The sequence below is a fragment of the Sorex araneus genome, chromosome 8, assembly GCF_027595985.1.
Source record: "Sorex araneus isolate mSorAra2 chromosome 8, mSorAra2.pri, whole genome shotgun sequence".
In the NCBI taxonomy this organism is placed as follows: Eukaryota; Metazoa; Chordata; class Mammalia; order Eulipotyphla; family Soricidae; genus Sorex; species Sorex araneus.
Window position 1 is genome coordinate 65,048,818 of NC_073309.1, and position 21,087 is coordinate 65,069,904.

A 21,087-nucleotide genomic window follows, 5' to 3' on the forward strand; every position below is an offset into this window, starting at 1 on the left:
AATAAAGAATAAAATAAATTAAAAAAATAATATATAGATTTGGTAAGGATGTATGGTTGAAAAAAATAGGATAATCTTTCTGAAAAGGAGTTGGCAATATTAAAAGCTTAAAATATACAGAAATAGTTAATACAAAAGCTCTACTTCTGGAAATTTACCCTAGTGTTAATGATAGAAAATTTACACTGAAACTTATTACGTGCCATGCATGCTATGGCAGGGCGTAGTAAGCTTGTTTTATTTAATTCTTACAAAGTCTAAGAAATAGTACTATTAGAAGTTCTGTTTTTCCAGGTGAGGAAACAGATAATGAATGTCTAAATGATTCGTGAAACATCACCCTGACAGGGATTGGAGAGTTTGCATAGGAGAGAGTATGTTTACTTTGCACACAGACCAGCTTAGTTTGAATACCCAGCATGACACATGACCCCTTAACATTCATTGCCAGGGATCACTTCTAAGCAAAGAGCCTTAGCACTCTTGAGTGTGACTGGGAACCACCACCCTTCTCTCCCCAAAAAAAGAAAAAAAAAAGGAAAAACTGCATTGACAGTGCTGTACTGGCATTAAACACAGCTCTAAATGAAATTTACATAGCATTCTTCAGTACTATGTGGTACCACCTAGTGACAATGTACACAAACAGGAATGCATTAAGACATAAACAACAAGAGAGATCAGGAAGCAACCTAAGTGTCCAAAAAAAAAAGGATCAAGATTAAATAAATTATAATGTAACTATAATATAGGATAGTATGTTGGTATTCACAAATATGACAGGTCAGAGAGTACAGCAGGTAAGGGGCTGGCCATGCACACTGCTGACTCTGGTTCAAATCCCTGGCATCACGTATGGTCCCCTGAACTTGCCAGTAGTAATCCTTGAGTATAGAACTGGAGTAATCCCTGAGCAATATCTGAGCTCGAAACCATGAGCACTACCTGAGTACAACCACAACTGCTCCCTCTCCCCTGTGTCCACAAAGGACACAATAATGCATGCAATTCAGTTTCTAATTAAATTGTTTCTAAATTAATAGTTCAGAATAATTGTATGCACATATGTGGATACATGTGTGTAGATGCATGCATATATTTATGGAGAGAGTACTTGAATGGGACAGTGTACATGCTAAATATATGAACAAATGATTAAGCAGTAGGGCACGATGGTAACAATAGCTGTGATTCTTACTGCTGGTCCTTAAATAGCACATAGCATGTGCAGTAGCCATACAACTACTTAAACCTGAACAGAGTGACATATCAGTGATTAAAGTGGCAAGTATATAAAATAAATCATACTCACGAAGCAAATGGAATTTTTAATATAGGATCGAGGTTCTCTACAGCAAGGCTCCCAGATTTAAAATGAGGACTAAACTGAGTCAGATGATTTCGAAGGATTCCAACAGCAACTTGTGCATGTGGATCAAGACTGACTCTGAAAACATTAATGAAAAAAATATTTTTAGAAGTAATTTGTTTGGACCTCCATCCCTCTCGGAGAGCCCGGCAAGCTACTGAGAGTATCCCGCTCACACGGCAGAGCCTGACAAGCTACCCGTGGCATATTTGATATGCCAAACACAGTAACAACAAGTCTCACAATGGAGATGTGACTGGTGCCCACTTGAGCAAATTGGTGAACAACGGAAATTTGTTTGAAATAAACGGGTTATGTTTAATCTATGTCAATTACTTTAATCTATGTCAACAGTCCGAACATACCTGAAGATGATAACACTTCCTGGAGACAAGTTTTCAAATTCTATTTCTTGGATATATTCACTGGGTCCTTTTGCGGCAACCCCAGCTTGTTTAACAATTTTACTTTCATTAAGCTTAGGAAAAAAATACAAAACCATTCAAAAATAATTCTAACTCCTTAAATGTTAAACATAGCAGTCAGAAGAGAGTCCCACATACCTGGATGTGTTCTCTAATTTCTACTGTGAGATTTGGCATTCCATTGATTGAGTTCTCATCCTTTCTATAAGGTTTTGTGTTTCTCTCAACAGTTCTAGCTTCAAGAACTATTTCTTCAATTTTGCCTGGGAATATGTATAATTTTGCACAAAATTTATTATAAACCATCTGAAATTAGCCATTGATGAAGAGGTTTTATATCATTAAACATAAGGTTGGATATAAAATATCAATTAAAAATGCAAAACTGGGGCTAGAGAGATACACAGCAGGTAGGGTGCATGTGTCGTATGTGTCTGACCCCTGTTCGATTCCTGGCAACCGATGTGATTCTCTGAGCCAGGAGAGATTCCTGAATGCAGAGCCAGGAGGAAGCTCTGCACCCTGCAGGCTGTGTCCCCAGATCAAACCAGAACAAAACAATGACTCCAAACAAATAATCTAAAAACAGGATTCCAAGACATATTTTCAGTCACAGTTTTTCTTTCTTTTTTTTTTTTTTAAATCAAAACCTAGTAAACAAAGATTTATTTGAGGAGATATCTCATCAAGTAATAAAATGGCTTAGCTTGAGTAAACAATACATAATCCTCCTAATTTTGAACAGAGAATAAGTAAATCTTTTGACTTTCACTTTAGAAACACAAAGTATCAGAAATTCAGAAAGAAAGAAATCACCAAGTAAATTCTACTACTCAGATTTAAAAGTTACAGATACAATTGGAGTTTCTGCATATTCTTGCTTTCCTTTCAGAGGTAACCACCAGCTGCAATCTGGTACTATCTGTCTATCTATCTATCTATCTATCTATCTATCTATCTATCTATCTATCTATCTATCTATCTATCTATCTAATCTATCTATCTACCTATCTATCCTTCTATCTTTGTGCCATACCTGGATGTGCTCAGTACTCCCTCCTGGCTCTGTGCTTAGGGAGCACGGCTGGTGGGACTCGGGGGACCATATGTGGTGCAGGGGCTCAAACCAGGGTGAGTCATATGCAAGGCCAGCATTGCTTAACTCCTATATTATATTTCTGGGTGTCTTCTGATCTCTTTTACTACATACACGATGTTTCCCTGAACAACACCCTTTATCTCTTGTGATGAATTTTTTTTTTAATTCTATTTTTCAATTTAGAATATTTTTTTATTTAATTAAGGAATTGTGATTTACAAAGTTAGTGATCGTTGTAGTTTAGGCGAATATTTCAACACCAGTCCCACCGCCAGTGCCAACTTCCCTCCCCTAGATAACACCTATTTTTTGTTTGTTTGTTTGTTTGCTTTGTTTTTGGGCTACACCTGACTGTGCTCAGAACTTACTCCTGGCTCTGAGCTCATCACACTTGGTGACGCTTGGGAAGAACGTGGAGTGCGAGCAAATCAGCTAGGTAGACTACTTGCAAAATAAGTGACTTACCGACTACCCCTATTCTATCTCTCCAGCCCTCAACTGAAGGAGTATGAACCACGGTGAGCACTGTGGTTAGGGCAAGCACCAAAACCAAACGTGTAAGCACACAACCATATGTTTATGAAAATCCCTGTATCATCACAATAACATATGTCAACAGAGGGGAGGTTCCCTGTTTTCATTTTTCAGGAAAAATGTTGACATTTACAATATTTATGTCCAGGGTTTGTTCCATTGGTTTAAAAAAAGTCACCCCAAATTGTTAATTCTCTTCTTAACGACATCTGCATTATATTATTACAGATGATATGCAACAGTCTACTGTGACAAAATTTAATAGAGCAATATATTATTATCACAATAATAATCTTTTATTTTTGGAACACAACCAGTGTACTCAGGGCTTACTCCTGACTGTGTGCTCAGGGATCACTCCTGGTAGACTTCGGGGACCAAATGGGGTGCTGGGGATCGAATCCGTGTCAACTGTATGCAAGGCAAGTGCCTTACCCAGTGTACTATTACTTTGGCCCTTCAGCAATAATTTTAAAACTGGATTACCGGGGATGCACATTTGAGGAACTTCCTTGCTGTAAAATGAAGTCTTGGGATTCCTGAAAGCAGTTCTAGACACAGCCACAACAGACTGATGGATATTAGGTGAATGTCTTGTTACTGCTACTATGTCTTCATCAACCTGATCCACAAAAACCTGAGAAACAGAAAAAGAAAGGTCAGTGCTCAAACTGCAAATATTTACTCTAGAATTGAACTTTAAAAAGAAGCTGAATATGATTTCTTAATCTTTGACAAAAGAGCAAGAAATAGGAAGTGGTGGGGCCGGAGTGATAGTACGGTGGTAGGGTGTTTGCCTTGCATGCAGCCAACGTGGGTTCAATCCCTGGCACCTCATATGTTCCCCCAAGCACCACAAGGAGTAATTCCTGAGAGCAGAGCCAAGAGAGCAGAGCCAGTGATGCACCCTTGTGCATCACTGGGTGTGACCCAAAAAGCAAAAAAAAAAAAGAAAGAAAGAAAGAAAGAAAGAAAGAAAGAAAGAAAGAAAGAAAGAAAGAAAGAAAGAAAGAAAGAAAAAAAGAAAGAAAGAAAGAGAAAGAAATGTGAAGTTAAGCAAGGAAAGTCTATTCAACAGTGGTGCAGGGAAAATTGGACAGCTACGTGCAAAACAAACAAACAAACAAAAACCCCTCAGACCTCTGTCTAATGTCAGACACAAAAGTCAGATCAAAATGGATTCAAGACCTCAATATCACACCTGACTCCATAAGGTAATGGAGGAAAAACGTAGGCAGAACCAGAACCCTCCATGACACTGAAGCTAAAGGCATCTTTAAAGATGAAATACCACTGATCAAACAAGTGAAAGAAAAGATAAACAAATGCAATAAACAAAAAGCAAACATTAACCTAAAAAGCTTCCGCACCTCAAAAGAAATGGTGATCAAAGTACAGAAACAGCCCATGGAAGGGGAAAAATTTTTACCCAATATCCATCAGATAAGGGGTTAATACCCAAGATATGTAAGGCACAGACAGAATTTTATAAGAAAAAATCTCCAACTCCATCAAAAAAATGGAGAGAAGAAATGAATAGAAACTTCCTAAAAGAAGAAGTACAAGTGGCCAAAAGGCACATGAAAAAATGCTCTACTTTCCTAATCATCAAGGAGATGCAAATCAAAACAACAATGGGGGATAACATCTTACACCACAGAGACTGGCTCACATCAAAAAGAATAAGAACCACCAGTGCTGGTGTGGATGCAGGGAGAAAGGGAATGTCACTCATTATTGCCAACTGTTCAGCTTTCTGGAAAACAATACGGGCACTCCTCAAAAAACTAGAAATTGAGCTTCCATTTCTAGAGTCTCTTGCCTGTGCACCTGGCTGTCTTGCCGGGGGCCCCTTGGAGCAGGTGGGCTCCAGCTTCCCTCCCTGCCCCAAGCAGAGCTCCTGTAGCTGAAGACCTCTAGAGCCTAGCCACAGCCATGCTCAAGGCCCCTCTCCACACGTTCGGATGAGCCTCACGCATGAAGGTACCGGCAGAGGAACCCAGGTATGTGGGACCCAGGGCTGAGACCTCCAAGTCTGTTTGGATCGGGACTGGGCCTCCTCCACCCAGATTTCCCATTTTCCAGTAGCTAGGTGGTCACAACCAGGGACTGCCCCTGCAATGACCAGCACCCAGAGACTTAAAACCAAGCTCCCGGAAGACATCTTAGAACCTACTTCTCCCTCTGGGAGAACCAGCAAGCTACTGGGAGTTTCCTGCCCACATGGGAGAGCCTGGCAAGCTCCTCATGGTGTATTCATATGCCAAAACCAGTAACAATGCTGGGTCTCATTCTCCTGACCCTTAAAGAGCCTCCAATGCTCCAATGCGGCACCATTGGGAAGCACGAGTAAAGAGAGGACGAATCGAGACGTTACTGAGACCACTCGAGAAAATCAATGATCAAAGGGATGATGATGATGATGATGATGATGAGCTTCCATATGACCCAGCAATACCAATCCCTAAGCCTCCCCAGAAGTGATCGCTGAGTGCAGAGCCGGCAGTATGCACTGAACACTGTCTGGCATGGTGCCCTCTGATAGAAAAAACAGCCCCTCGAAGAAAAAAACAGAACAAAATATAATTTAAAAAGAAACTAAGAAAATTTTATTTCTTGCCTGAATAAAGCCATTGGCCCCAAGTTCTTGATGAAGTTTGTTGATAGCACGCCTGGCTGCAATAATACCACTTTGGAAATTAACTTCTCCTGAAGTTGATGGCGAAGCTCCAGGATTCCACTTAGTGTAAAACCGTTCCTCAGAAACCACTGAAATCTGAAAAAGATTGAAACGTAGCCATGTAACACAAAAACGTCAATTCAAAAGAATATGTGCACGTCTATATTCATTGCTGCACTTAGTACAATAGCCAAGATATGGAAACAACCCCAATGCCCAACTATAGGTGAATGGGTCAATAAGTTGTAGTATAGTTACAGAATGGAAAAAAACAAAATCATGCAATTTACAGTAGCTTGGGTGGAACTGGAGGGTATCATACTGAGTAAGGTCAGTCAGAAGGAAAGGAATAGATATAGAATGGTCTCTCATATGAGGTACTTGAAGATACACAGCAAAGGCAGCAACAAAGGCTCAGGACAACACTGGGAGAACTGACTCACACAACTGAGTGAGAAGGAGTTGGGGAGGGAGAGTTCCTTGGGGGAAGGAAGGTTTCCTTTCCTCAGGTGTCCTGGGGAAGGATAGGGGCTCTGGGGTCCTTGGGAGACAGGGGGATACATTGGTAATTGGTGTGGTATTTAAAACATGTGCATCATAATAGCATTGTAAACTATAGACCACCTATTAATATTAAATTTTTTTAGCAACATATGCTTTTTAATTACAAGGAGAACTTGAATACTATGAAACATACAAAGTGGCTAGTGTAAAATTTATAAAATAGCCTCATCCATGAGGGAATCTGCTGAAAAACCCTGGTATGCAGAACTTGTGATTGAAATCTCCAGGCTCTCATGGAGTCGGGAATGGGCGACCTCCCCCACCTCCCTGTGCTTCTGGTAACCTGTCAGCCATGCCCAGGAACCTCCTCTGGTGCTATCTAAGCTCATTAATGGCCATGATCCAGAGGCGCACAAATAAGCTCTTGGAAGAGAGCAACACAGAATGATATCCCAGAGAGATGTCACTGGACCCCAAAGTCACCATTCAGTTAAAGAGAAAAAAAAAGCAAATTAACCTCAGCTGTATAACCGTATTTAAAATTTTAGAATTCCTGGAGCATGCAGCTGCATTTGCGGCTTCATGACATTTTATATGTTGGTAATTCCTCATATTAGAGCTTACTAGCTCCAGGGTTAGATACCACCATATCCACACACTTTCCTCTAAAGAAACTCTTTTGGATCATTTTTAGTAGATTATTCAAAATAAGCAATACAAAATAAATTATTTAGGTCCTGCTTTGGGGGTAGGGTTTGGGGGTTGGGTGGAAACATTAGAAATATGGGAGTAGGTGAGTGTAATGATGGTGGAATTGGTGATGGAATATTAAATGTAACAAACTGTTTTGAACAACTTTATAAAAATGAAACTGAAAAGTTCACAGGATAGTACAAACACACCTGGTGAGGCACAAGTTCATCGTAGCCTCTGGTGCTCCCACTGGCACAGCAGGCCATGGAGACGACCGTAGAACTCGGGAGAGCATCATGTGCTGACCGGTGCTAGGAAAGAGCCAAAGAACACAAGAGTTTATTATTTCAAGAGCAACTTAAGCACCTGTTGGCATAACAAATTAAAGGGATAATTATATAAATACATTCTACAGGACAAAGCAATTTGCTTTAAAATAAGAAATAAAACATTCAGAAAATGATGTGCTACACAATCACTAACAAAACTTGAAGGTACTGTTTTGAAGTATGTGGATATCATTGTCACTACCAGAAAATGAAGTATCATGATTGGCAAAATTAATGTCAGAAATAGGTGACATGCTTACCACAATAGGACACTCATTGTCGTGGGTGATATCCATAAACAGGGCATGCGCAATAGCTGGCATTAATGGTCGCAGTGAGGGCTGGGCAAAGGAGCCAACAGGCTCTCCTCCATATCGGTAAACCAACCTGCCCTCCTCATGACTATCATGTGCACTCATTGCCTCTACAAAGCATGGGGAAATATTTTAACAAACTTCATTGTTAATGCCCAAGGCTTATCATTAGTGACTTAAAGACACAAATATTGGTGTTTCCCCGAGAGTTCTTGCTCCCCAAGCATGCAGTAATGTTTGTTCTTTGCTACTTTCCCTTTTTTTCTTAAATACTTTATTTTTCTTAAATACTTTATCTAAATACTAAGTATTTTTTTTAAAATACTTTATCCCAAGGACTGGAGCAATAGCATAGAGGGTAGGGCATTTGCCTTGGACATGGCCGACCCAGGTTCGAGTCCTCCATCCCTCTTGGAGAGCCTGGCAAGCCACTGAGAGTATCCTGCCTGCATGGCAAGCTCCCCGTGGTATACTTGATATGCCAGAAACAGTAACAAGTCTCACAATGGAGATGTTACTGGTGCCCACTCGAGCAAATCGATGAACAACGGGATGATAGTGCTATAGAGCTACAGTGCTCTGCTCTCCTAAACCAGGTTATCAAAAATAAAACAGTGCAAAAATTTTCCATTTACTCTTAGTCTAAAAACAAACCTATTTATTTATGTGACAAAAAACTTTCTCTGTAACTTATCCATAGAAATAACTCACATAGGTAATAGGAAATCCCTCATTGTTGCGATCACACTATATAAAAATCTATGGGAAAGATATAAAGATTTTATCATATACCCAAGCAGGAGATGTAAAGCAGGTGTGTCTAGTTTCTTCTTTTGGGGCTAAAGCCATACCTAGAGTTGTCTGGGGTCTGCTCTGGCAGCTATTAGAACTGGGACTTTCACACGCATGAATCCTAGCTTTTTATACTATCTCCTGCCCAGATTTATATATTTGCAACAACAGCAAAAATACTTTTCTTCATGAGTTATTGATTCATTACACTTGTCTTTCAACTTAAAACAAATTATTCCATGGTGGAAAATTTTACTAATAACAGACTGAGTTATATTAGAAAATTTGGTGTACAATATTTAAGAGAACATGACATGTTAATAGTTACTATGTAGTATATGTAAAACTATTAAACTTATGATATTCTTAAAAGCTAGGGTTTAGGAAGAAAATATGTTTCAACAAGCTTACCTCTGATTAAAGAACTAATGCCCAGTCTAGTGACAAAGATGTTGTCCAATTCTTCACTTCCTGTGAATAGTTCAGCTACTACATACAAATTGGGTTGCAATTTTCTTGCAGCATCCAACATGTACTGCAAAAAGTACAGTCACAAATGTAACAGAAAGAGAAAAGCAAGGTGGGAGGTGGGGAAGGAGAGGAGGCGAGACTAGGCATAGATTTGACACAGGAAAATTTCATGTGGCAAGACAAAATGGAAATCCAAGAATTTCCAAATAAATACAACTCACATATTTAAGAAAAATAAAGCAGACCCATACAAACGAGAAACAAAAGAATTTATAAAGAGAATAGTTTAAAGAAAAATCATATTTGCAAAGATGAAGGCACACAAGGGGAGAAAAGCAGAATGAAAAAAAGTTAGTGTCTTTTAGAAAACTAAACCACAAAACTGGAATTTTTCTAGGTTTCCTGATATTTTATAGGTAGTTCATTTGTAAGTTATCAAATATCATTATTAAGTAACAAATAATTGACTAAGCCATTATTATTAATAAATTTCCTGCTGGTGAATTCATTTACCTACTACAAAAATTAAGTCTCAATGACTAGAACTCATCCTCTCAATAGAATCTTATTCCAAAATAAGAAAGGTTCAAAACTAATTTTTAACATCAAGATTGGACAAGCACTGTAGCACTGTCATCCAGTTGTTCATCGATTTGCTCAAGTGGGGACCAGTAATGTTTCCATTGTGGGACTTGTTGTTACTATTTTTGGCATATCAAATACGCCATGGGGAGCTTGCCAGGATCTGCGGTGTGGGCAGGATTCTCTCGGTAGCTTGCTGGGCTCTCCGAGAGGGACGAAAGAATGAAACCCAAGTCGGCTGCATGCAAGGCAAATGCCCTACCTGCTGTGCTGTCACTCCACATTAATAAAATACTTGACATCCTACCTGCTAACAGGTAGGATTCTAGAGGATTGTGCAAGTTAAAATTAAGCAAAGTTTTAGTATTGCTTGCTATATATTAAAGCAATTAAATATATATGTATTTGCTTTCACTAAAGTTGCGTCATGCACATGTGTGAGCCCCCCCCACACACACACTTTTTTCTCTGCCATCTTGGAGCACTAAAAATGCTCTTCCACCTTAACTAATTTTAATTCTTCCAAATCAAATAAATTTTTTCCCAGAGGACTTGAATCGTATGTGTGTGTATGTATATATGTGTATATATACATGTACAGGCTATTTTCACTCAGGGTGCCCCAGAGGGGGGGCGGGTGAGAGCCCTCCCCGCCCCAAGGGACTCAACCCTGGCAGCCGACCTCCACTACAGAACCACCACTACGCTTCAGGCTGCTTTCAACACGCTCGGGTTGAATCTCACACGAGTGAAGTCCCATGGAACCTAGGTGATGTGGAACTTTGTGACCTTGGACTCTGGGCTCAACTGGACCCAGGAACAGAGATCATCTGCCTGCTTCCCCCAGTCTCCAGAGGCCCAGGGGTCAGGCCCATAAGCCATCTTCTGTCAATACCAGATAATCTCCTCAGCCACCATCCAGAACTCACGGTTGCTTCTCCCGGAAGGGAGTGTAAAATGAGACCCCCATAAATATGCCACTGGACTCCATGCCAGGCTGTTTTCACTCAGGGCGCCCCAGAGCAGGTGGGTGAGAGCTCCAAGGGACCCAGCCTCAGCAGCTGACCTCCACAACCCAACCGCTGCCATGCTCCAGGCTGCTTTTTACACACTCAGACTGAGCTTCACAAATGAGTAAACATATTCCTAAGACACATCATAAGACACTCCCTACTCATTTTCCATAATTACCACACCATATTTGATTGGTGGTAAATGGCACCAATGGCACCCAAACTCCGAGCACTCTCCCGAACCTGGCTCACCATCTTGCCTTAGACAATGCGTGGCTCAGCATGCCAGGCACGGAACTCTATGCATGATCCCTGCTGGAACTCTATGCCTGATTCCTGATGGACATCGCCGGCTGTTTTGCAAGATTCGGACAGAATGGTGTTGGCAGGGCACGGAGAAAGCATGGCAGCAACCAGTGTTGCTGCCTGCCTCGGCCTGGCTGAGTCACAGCGCCGTCAGACACAGAGCCGTGGCGGCAGTGCGCACAGTGGCTCATACATTGTAGGGTGCTGTCAGCCAACCACAGGGTGACCTGGGACTCGGCACAGGTGTTCGTCCTGGCACAGACCCTCCACCATAGGGTCCTGCTCTGCCAGCTGCTCAACAGCCTCTGGGTGCACTCCATTAACCTCAAGGAAATCAACCTGAGGCCGCAGATGTCACAGGTGCTGCCAGAGATGCAGGCAGGTGTGTGTTTGTCAGTGTGCAGATCGTTACAACATGCCAGTTGACCAAAAGCTTACATTAGGTAGACTGGGAACACCTGTAAAGGTGATTAGAGGCCGCCCCAAAAGCCTCCGTCCCTCTCAAAGAGGCATGCAAGCTACTGAGAGTATCCCACCCGCATGGCAGAGCCTGGCAAGCTACCCGAGGCGGACTTGATATGCTAAAAACAGTAACGACGGTCCTCATTCCCCTGATCCTAAAAGAGCCCTCAATATGCCATCTAGCTAACTAGCACATGACAGGGGCAAATGGAGATGTTACTGGCGCCTGCTCGAGCAAATCGATGAACAACAGGATTACAGTGATACAGTGAAATGGGGGCCACAGAAATACTCCAGTGCGTTAAGTGCTGGCTTTGCATGTAGCCAACCAAAGTTCAGTATCTAGTACCAAAAATGATGCCCTGAACTCTGCCAGGAGTGAGCCGTGAGCACTGACAGATGTGGCCCCCAAACAAAACAAAAAAGCCCAAATCCAAAATTCAAACAAACACAAAACAAATTGGGAAAATATCACTATTAAGCACTTTATAACTCAATATTCCATAACTATTGAAAGAGAACCATGCAAATGATTCATATGTGAAATACCAGTCCCAAGTCAAGCAGTGTCCAACTAGCAATTGGAAATGATTTATTATGCTTTAAAGTGAATAATGAAAGAGCACCCAATTTCATAGTGTACATAATTTGTTTTATCTGTACCTCGGCTACATGAAGTGGTGTTGAATGGCAGTTATCAAGACGTACTCCCTGGAAATAAGTCGCAGTTATTTCAGTGTATTTTTTCATATGTTCCCAGAGGTAAGGACAATCCTCTGGTTTATTCCCGTAGCGTAACTTAACACTGTCTCCCCAGCAAATAAGTTCTCTTCTCAGATAAACTTCTGAACCTGTTAAGAGAGGAGCTTGCTTTTAATCTTTTCAGAAATAAAATGAAAATAATTACTTCCATTCACTTAATTACTTCAATAAAACAATTGTTTTTAAATCACAATAGAATTTCTACTACAAACAATATTGGTTAAAATTATATCTAAAAATTATATTTAATATGGTTAGAGGAAATTTTCTCTATAACCACAATTGTTTTGTTAAGATTCTGCCATAGCCTCTTTTAAAGATGTGTGCTTTTTAAAGATGTGTGCTTAATGTCAAAATTCAAGTTAAGGTAATAGTAATGAAAAACAACAATAGGAATAATATTATGTATCTTTGAAAGCTATGGCAGAGAGCAGAACGGCTTTTTACATTTAGTTGTGATAAAGGAGAGAGCAGAGATACTTGAATGCAAGCTACATTCTTATAAAAAGTGAGGTTTTTGAATTAAATTTAATGGCAATAGAACAAATTTCTAGTATCTTAGTGTTGAAAAATTAATAGATTTATGGGTCTCATGAAAAATTCTTCCTGGCCATGAAAAACCATATTTTTCATGATTATGTAAAATATGTGGTGCCAGGAATTGAACCCAGGTTGGCAGCATGCAACGTAAGCATATTATTATTCATATTCATGTTATTATTCATATTTTTCAAGTCTAGGATTAAGTAAAGGGAAACCTAAAAGCAATTGGTTCCTACTATAACTGCCATTCAAATAACCCCTCTGAACAATTAATGAAAATAAAAATAACTCTTGTACAATATAATACAGTATAATTGTTAAAGCAGAGATTTTCAACTTTTTTTTTTTTGGATTTTGGGGCTACATCTGCTGGTGCTCAGGGACATTCCTGGCTTAGTGCTCTGAAGTAGTACTGAGGAGAGAACCAGGTCAGCCATCACAGCTGCATGCAAGGCAAGTGCCTGGCCGCTTGTACTACTGATGTGGTTCCTAAAATCCTTGTATAAAGATGAGGGGAGAGAGGGCAGGGCAGGGAAGGGAGCACCATGGCCATAATAACGGTAAGTGGTCACTCTGGGCAAGAACTGGGTGCTGAAAGGAGATAAAGGGATGTGTGTGGTACCCTTTCAATAACATAATTACAAATCAAAGTGCCTGGAAGGAAAAGAGGAAAAAAGAAAGTGTCTGCCAGAGAGGCAGGCTGGAGGGGGCGGGGCGGGGGAGATCCCGGGAAGCAGGTGCTGGTGAAGGCACGGGCACGTGAACAGCATATGCATGCAATCAGTCATGAAAAACGTTGTAACTTTGCATCTCACAGTGATTCAATAAATTAAAAACAGTTACTCTGTTTGAGGAGAGACAGGAAAGGAGAATGCAGAAAACAAATACTATGCTATTTTTCTTTTTTTTTGGGGGGGGGTCACACCCAGCAGTGCACAGGGGTCACTCCTGGCTCTGCACTCAGGAACTTCTCCTGGCAGTGCTGGGGGACCATATGGGATGCTGGGAATCGAACCTGGGCCGCATGCAAGACAAATGCCTTACCCACTGTGCCACTGCTCCAGCCCCTATGCTATTTTTCAATCTCTTCTCTTATCTCCAAACTATATACAGCTCTTACACTTCCGTGCTTGTCATGTACTCTTCTTTTCCTACTCATAAATGAATTAGTAAAAATGACATACCTGGTTCAGCAAAGTTTCGAAGAGGATCATCTCCCATTACCCACCCATTGTGTGCCATCAGAAAACAGGCTTTATCTGGAATATGAATCAAAGACTCTTCTGCAGAAAGGGTCATCTCTTCAAACGGGAAAGTAAAATATCTATAAAGACATGAGTAAGTATTATAAACATATTAACTTCTTGAAAGAGAATTTGAGTTATCACTATTAAAATTAATATTAAACTTCTCTCTAACAATACAATAAATAAAATTAGTTTGTTGTCATGTATTTTAAAAAATAAACTAATATGGTAAAAAATTATCAATAGGCTTTTTAAATATAGTAGGATTTGCAGGATGGAAAATTAGCTTTGAGTACGTCCAGTTAACATTAATAGAATATTCAGTTGACATTTTAAATAGCACTTTAAAAATCTTACATTATTACTAATTCCTAAGATATTACCTTCCAAAGGTAGGTAACTATACTTTTACTACACTCCAGCTGTCTAATCTGTACCACCTATAAAGGTGGTAGATGCTCAATTTCACTAATGTTGAGTTTTTATTAAGCATACAGTCCTTCAGAAACAATGCACATAATTGTACATTGGTTATATGATGGTTGTTTCCCTAAATATATGCATAACAAAATGATTAATATTAAGCTTTATTGCCAAATAAAAAGTCCTATTTCAATTTCGCAAACTCATAAGTCACGTTCTTTTGGCCACACCCAGCCTACTTCTGGCTTTGTACTCGGATTCGTCCTGGAGGGCGTGGGGGCCCAGCTGAGTTCTGAGGACTGAACCCTGGTCAGCCACATGCCAGGCAGAGCCAGACCTACTGTACATTCTCTGGCCCAGAAGTCACATAGTAGGGGGCAAATGTGGGTTAATTTGAAAATACAGTTTTCAGTTCTTAACCTTTATGAAATGAATCAAAATGGAATACCTGGTAACTAACGGATCTTTTCTCGTGACAGGCCCGAGTTTAGGACCATGGCCAGCTAGTCGCTCATAAAACACATTTCCCAAAAGGCAATTCACTGCCTAGAAAACATGAAGTGTTACATCATCATCACTAACAACAACAAAAACACTGATTCAAGGGAAAACACACATTCAAAAACGGTGAAACCTGTTCCTGATGGTAGTTCATGACTTGACACTTCTCCGAGTTTAACTCCTCAATTCTCTTACGGAACCAATTACAGCATTCTTCAATGGCAGCTGGTCCACGGCTATAGCAGATAGAAAATACCATCTTAGTATTTATTTTACAAATTATACATCTTGGATTTTTTAATAAAGGTCATAGACAGTATAAGTTATATTTTATTAATGGTTATGAGGATGTCCTATGTTTTGATTGTGCTTAAACTATAAATATACAAATACATATATATGTGTCAAAACTCACAGTATTAACAACAAATCACATACATCTACAAAAGTGAAATTTGTTAAGTTTTAAAGATATAAAATCGTCTTTAAAAGTTACATGTAAGATTTTCCTAAGTTTGTAATAGTTTCCTATACAAATATGTTTTTAATTTATGTAAAAAAAAATAAAGGTTGCCTTTGCGGCCCCACGCGAGATCGACCCCGGAGGCAACTGAACCACTTTGGACACGAGCGGCGCCCCCAAAATGCCTCCAAACTGTGTGCTCGGAGCTTCTGGCCCAGGCGCTGCCAGCAGGGTATGCTCTTTTCTCTCTCAACTCTTTCTTTTTGAACGCAGCGAGGCTATAGCCGGTTTTTAGACTCTACAGGAAGCCCGGGAAAGCCGATGCGGCGGGACTTCCAGATCCGCCCTGTGCCAGCCGACATTTAAGCACAGAGCCATGTGGGGACGCTCCTTTGCGGCCCCACGCGAGATCGACCCCGGAGACAACTGAACCACTTTGGACACGAGCGGCGCCCCCAAAATGCCTCCAAACTGTGTGCTCGGAGCTACTGGCCCAGGCGCTGCCAGCGAGTGATGCAATTACCAAAAGAATTTTCCTTGGACTTCATATAGAAATCCAAAACCGCGCGGCTGCTATCGCAGCCGCGCAACCTAATATCTCTTGATTGTCAGCAACGTGTAAATGTTCCTTTTTGGCAGGGCTTAACGTGGGGGAAAACTCCAAACAATAGTACTAAGTTTTTTGTTAAAGGGTAAAAGATTGCAGCGATAGAATTTTAGGCAGTATTTTCCCTGGACTTTAACGGGTCGGACTTTGGTGGGAAATCCTAACAAGAATAGTAAGTCTTTTGCTGAAATATTGAAGGCCACCAAAGTGGTAGCCATCTCTATAGACTGAACTAAGCCATATCCCCACGCCGGCTGAGAAGAAATATCCTTCTTTCTCGGGAAAAAACGCGGCGTGGCGTTAACCATAGTATGATGTCCATTAAGCTGACACGGACCTGGTGGCGTGGGAATCGGATACAAAGGAATAAATTATTATGTACTTGGAACAGCGGGACGCTGGCGGAATCTTGAGCCGGGGCCGATACCAGCGTATTACTTTTGGTTCCAGAAACTGCTTGCAGACATTCTACCAGACTATTAACTAAGCTAGAGCCCCACGCCGGCTGATGACGAGAAATAACCATCTCTTTTGGTTTGTTTTCCCTTTGTCAGGCAGCGTGGTGATTACTAAACAGGCGTGATCTCGGTGGCGCGGGACGAGGGGGGAAAAAAATAGAAAAGTTATGTAACAAACAGCGGGACTTAATATCTCTACATTCTCAGCAATGGAGAGCCATCAAATGCTTCCTTGACAGTGGGACTGTCTTCTCTTTTTTGGGGGGAAACCCTAGCAACAATAGTGAGTTATGTGTTGAAACATGGACTGTAACCAAGATAAAGCGTAAACGAAGTGAAACTTACAAGGGCGGGGACTGGGGGGGTGGGAGGGGGCGGGAGGGATAATGGGGGGGATTGGTGGTGGAATATGGGCACGGGTGAAGGAAGGGAAGGGTGTTTGAGTACTGTATAACTGACATAATCCTGAGAACTTTGTAACCCTCCACATGGTGATTCAATAAAATTTAAATTAAAAAAAAAATAAAGGTCATAGAAACTTAATTTTTTTTTTTTATGACAACTAGGTGACTCACTCCTGGCAGTGTTCCAGGTATCACGTGGTGCCAGGAATCAAATCAGGTTGGCCTCATGCATGGCACGGATCCTGCCCACCCACTGCAGTATCTTTCAGTCCCCCATAGAAACTAATTTCAGTGATCAGTACCTCAATTATAATAAGGAAGTTTTCAAATTGTAAAAATTTTCAATACATGTGTAAGAACTTTTGTGTAAGAGTCACGTGTAAGAACTCATGTGTAAGTCTCTTGCCCGCATGCCTGGCTGTCTTTTCCGGGGCCCCTTGGAGGGGATGGGCTCCAGCTTCCCTCCCCACCTTGAGCAGAGCTCCTGGCGGCCAAAGACCACCGGAACCTAGCTACAGCCATGCTGAAGGCCCCTCTGCACACGTTCGGACAGGACTCATGCATGAAGGTACCAGCAGAAGAACCCAGGTGTGTGTAATCCCATCAAGGCCAACATCCAGAGAGAGACTTAAAAGCAAGCTCCCAGAAGCGCGATATCTTTAGCCTACTTCTCCATCTGGGAGAAACTGGCAATCTTCTGAGAGTTTCCTGCCCACATGGGACAGCCTCGAAAGCTTCCCAAGGCGTATTCATATGCAAAATCCAGTAACAAGCTGGATCTCATTCCCCTGATCCTGAAGAGCCCCCAGTGCAACATCCTTGGGAGGGCCAAGTCGAGATAGACTTCTAAGATCTCAGGGAAAGGACAAAATGAGATGTTACTGAGCCCGCCCGAGAAATCGATGATTAACGGGATTTCGTTCGTGATTTTGTGTAAGAACTTGGACTAGCATATGATGAAGAGAAAAATGTCAGGAGTCTGAAATAGTAGACTCCTGGTAAGTCACTTCATTTTCTACTCAGGCTTTGAATCAACAGTATAAATATATACTAAACATAAAGATTTAAAAGTAATAATCTTATTTATTTACATGAAAAATAGGTGACATACTCATGTGGTATGAAAGTCGCGAGTGCAATGTTCATATCGACAGTGCAGCCGAGCCGTCTGTACTGGGGATCCTGAATAATCTTAAGGTGTTGCCCTGGACCAGGCGTGGATGCTACTGGCCTATTTCCTAAAAGAAAAAGGAGATGATGTTTTTAGTGCAAACATCTCGGAGAGAAAGTACAGTTATTACTATTCCTCAATTATTTGTCTTCATTTTTTCATAGACAGTAAAATAAGTTTACAAGCTTTCTTCCGAATTCTTCCTCCATCCTTCTGTACACACACACACACACACACACATACACACACACACACACACGAAAACTGAAAAGAGGAAAAGGGAAAGAGAAAGACAGACCAACTGACCAATGGACATAAAAACACACAGAAGGAAAGCACAGGGATTCTTACCAGTTCAACCCCAGTCTCACTTTCAGCCTGAGCTGGCACTTGTTATACATTCTTTAGTACAGTGAGGGTGTTTTGTGGCACACATTCTCTTTTTAGTGGTGTAACCAAGTAGGAACTAATTTTTTATCTTGCTCCAAGTTACATTTATTTAAACTAAACTTTACACACAATAGGACATGCTATGAAAGAGGCAAACTGGCCTGGGTTTTATATATTCTCCTTTTCACTAAAAAGTATATTCCTTGAGGCTGGAACGATAGCACAATGGGTAGGGCATTTGCCTTGCATGTGGCCGACCTGGTTCGATTCCCAGCATCCCATATGGTCCCCTGAGCACCGCCAGGGGTAATTCCTGAGTGCATGAGCCAGGAATGATCCCTGTGCATCGCCGGGTGTGACCCCCCCAAAAAAAAGTTAAAAAAAAGTATATTCCTTGAAAAATAATTAAAAAATTAAAGATATTTAGGAGAAATTATTGTTCTTTCGGGAACTTATTTTTATTTATTTGAGAGGTCACACTTACCTGGATTATTTCAGTGAGACTTTGAAATGGTTTATAAAAGCAAAATCAAATCAAATCAAATAAAAAGTCTTAAAATCTATTATCTAGGGTTCTTATGGAAGAGTACAAAAATGAAAAGCTTTCTCGGAGACTTACAAAGGAGAAAAGGCTATGTAATCAGTGTAAAGCATAAAAGTGTGAATAGTCAGATAAAGGACAGACAAATCACTAGACTAGCATAGATGAATTTATACATAGTATATGCCTGGCAAGCTCCCTGTGGCGTATTTGATATGCCAAAAAACAGTAACAACAAGTTTCACAGTGGAAATGTTACTGGTGCCTGCTCGAGCAAATCAATGAACAACGGACTGACAGTGATACAGTGTGATTACACACTATGAAATATTATGCTGGGACCGGAAAGCAGGTAAAAAGATGGTTCTTAATTAAACATCATTTAAAAATAAGGTCACCTCTATGTTTATATATAAAACACAACAACAGATTCTGGGGGTGTTAAAAGTAAAACGTAAAATATAAATTAGAAGAAAATGTAGAGGAAGGTTTTTCTCAGCATGATACAAACAGAATCAGAAGTCCTGCAAGAGAAGAGAACACACTTGGTGCTCTGAGCTGGAGAGAGAGCTCTGCACGGGGAGGCCGGGCTGTCCCGCACTGCGAGCTCGTGAGCACTGCAGGGGAACCTCACAGCAGAGCTGGGAAGAGCTCCGAGCACTCCTGGATATGGCCTTAAAAACAGCTCTCTCACAAAAGTATCTGGAAGATCAAAAGCATCACAGGACATCTACGTGAAGAAAAAACAATACCAACGATTATAATCAATATTTTTTTTAAAATCCACAATTTTCTAATAAATAAAGAACATTAGTAAGAAACTGATGGAAGAAATTAAATGGACAGCTAGCCAGTGAAAATACATTTAGCTAATAATAGTTAAATTAAAGAATATTTACCCTATTGACAAAGCTTATAAAGATCAGAAGTACCTATTGGTGAGGGTAGAGACTTAGTGAACTGACACATATAATATATACATAATATAATATATATATACATATACATATATATACATATATATATATATATATATGTCTGCTTTTTGGGTCACACCCAGCGATGCACAGGTGATACTCCTGGCTCTGCACTCGGGAATTACTCCCGGTGGTGCTCAGTGGACCATATGGGATGCCGGGAATTGAACCTGGTCGGCTGTGTGCAAAGCAAACACCCTACCTGCTGTGCTATCGCTCCAGCCCAAACCGGTACATATTTTGTTAAAAAAGCTGTTTGGTTCCAGGCTAAGGCCCAAGAAGGTGGTGGTGTTTGGGCAGTGTGGTGCTGGGGACGCCCTGGCCATCCCAAGAGTTCTGGGAGGACTCCAGGACTGCTCTGGGGTCGCTGTGGGACTGGGGGCTGGAGCAGTCTCCACAGGGAACAAGGCACCCCCTTAACCCCTGGATCTCTGACCAGATCTGTATGTTCTCAGACCCAGTAATTCTGCCTAATAATCTGTCATACGTGATCACTCACGTAAGTAAGAGAAACAGGTAGGAGGATATACTTTCTTTCTCCAGCTTGGCTTGTACAAATTAAGGATGGAGTAGCTGGCTCAAAGGTGGGGCCCAGGCCTGGCATGCACAGTGCTCTGCTCTGTGCCCTGGCTCTGCAGAGCCTCCAGGCAGTAGCTGGACCACCCCCACCAAAACAGAAAGCTCTCTAGAAGGTGGGGGGAGGCAGGAGTACACGCTTTGCTATGGGAACCGGCTGTTTGACTTCTGGCACTCATAGTCCCTGAGCACTGCTAGGAGGAGCCTCTGAGCACCAGGGTGTGTGGCCCACAGCAAACAAAGAGAATAGAGACTGTGCTAGGGCAAGGCCCTTGTTACGTGTACCAGCGAAGGCCCAGGTCCGGGAGAACCCCTAACACAGAAGGTGTGGCTCCACTCAAATCAAGTGAACAAGTAATGAGAAACAGTGATGCAATCTATCGAAAAGATTCAAGGAATCCAAGTAGTTTAAAATAGCACGCTGTTACCCAGAATGCAAAAGAAAAATTTA

The 21,087-nt window shown here is 41.1% G+C and overlaps 1 protein-coding gene across 1 annotated transcript in view; it reads right to left on the reverse strand.

Moving 5' to 3' along the window:
• AGL (amylo-alpha-1, 6-glucosidase, 4-alpha-glucanotransferase) overlaps positions 1-21,087 on the reverse strand; it is an 83,837-nt gene that overhangs the window by 38,098 nt on the left and 24,652 nt on the right. Inside the window, exons 8-20 of the mRNA XM_055145505.1 lie at positions 18,093-18,219; positions 15,183-15,285; positions 14,997-15,094; positions 14,063-14,202; positions 12,237-12,424; positions 9,151-9,274; positions 7,894-8,057; positions 7,514-7,615; positions 6,048-6,203; positions 3,914-4,064; positions 1,933-2,057; positions 1,735-1,847; positions 1,313-1,447 (exon numbers count right to left, since the gene is read on the reverse strand). Of these exons, the coding sequence (XP_055001480.1) occupies positions 1,313-1,447; positions 1,735-1,847; positions 1,933-2,057; positions 3,914-4,064; positions 6,048-6,203; positions 7,514-7,615; positions 7,894-8,057; positions 9,151-9,274; positions 12,237-12,424; positions 14,063-14,202; positions 14,997-15,094; positions 15,183-15,285; positions 18,093-18,219 (1,726 nt within the window). The remainder of the gene's footprint in view (positions 1-1,312; positions 1,448-1,734; positions 1,848-1,932; positions 2,058-3,913; positions 4,065-6,047; positions 6,204-7,513; positions 7,616-7,893; positions 8,058-9,150; positions 9,275-12,236; positions 12,425-14,062; positions 14,203-14,996; positions 15,095-15,182; positions 15,286-18,092; positions 18,220-21,087) is intronic.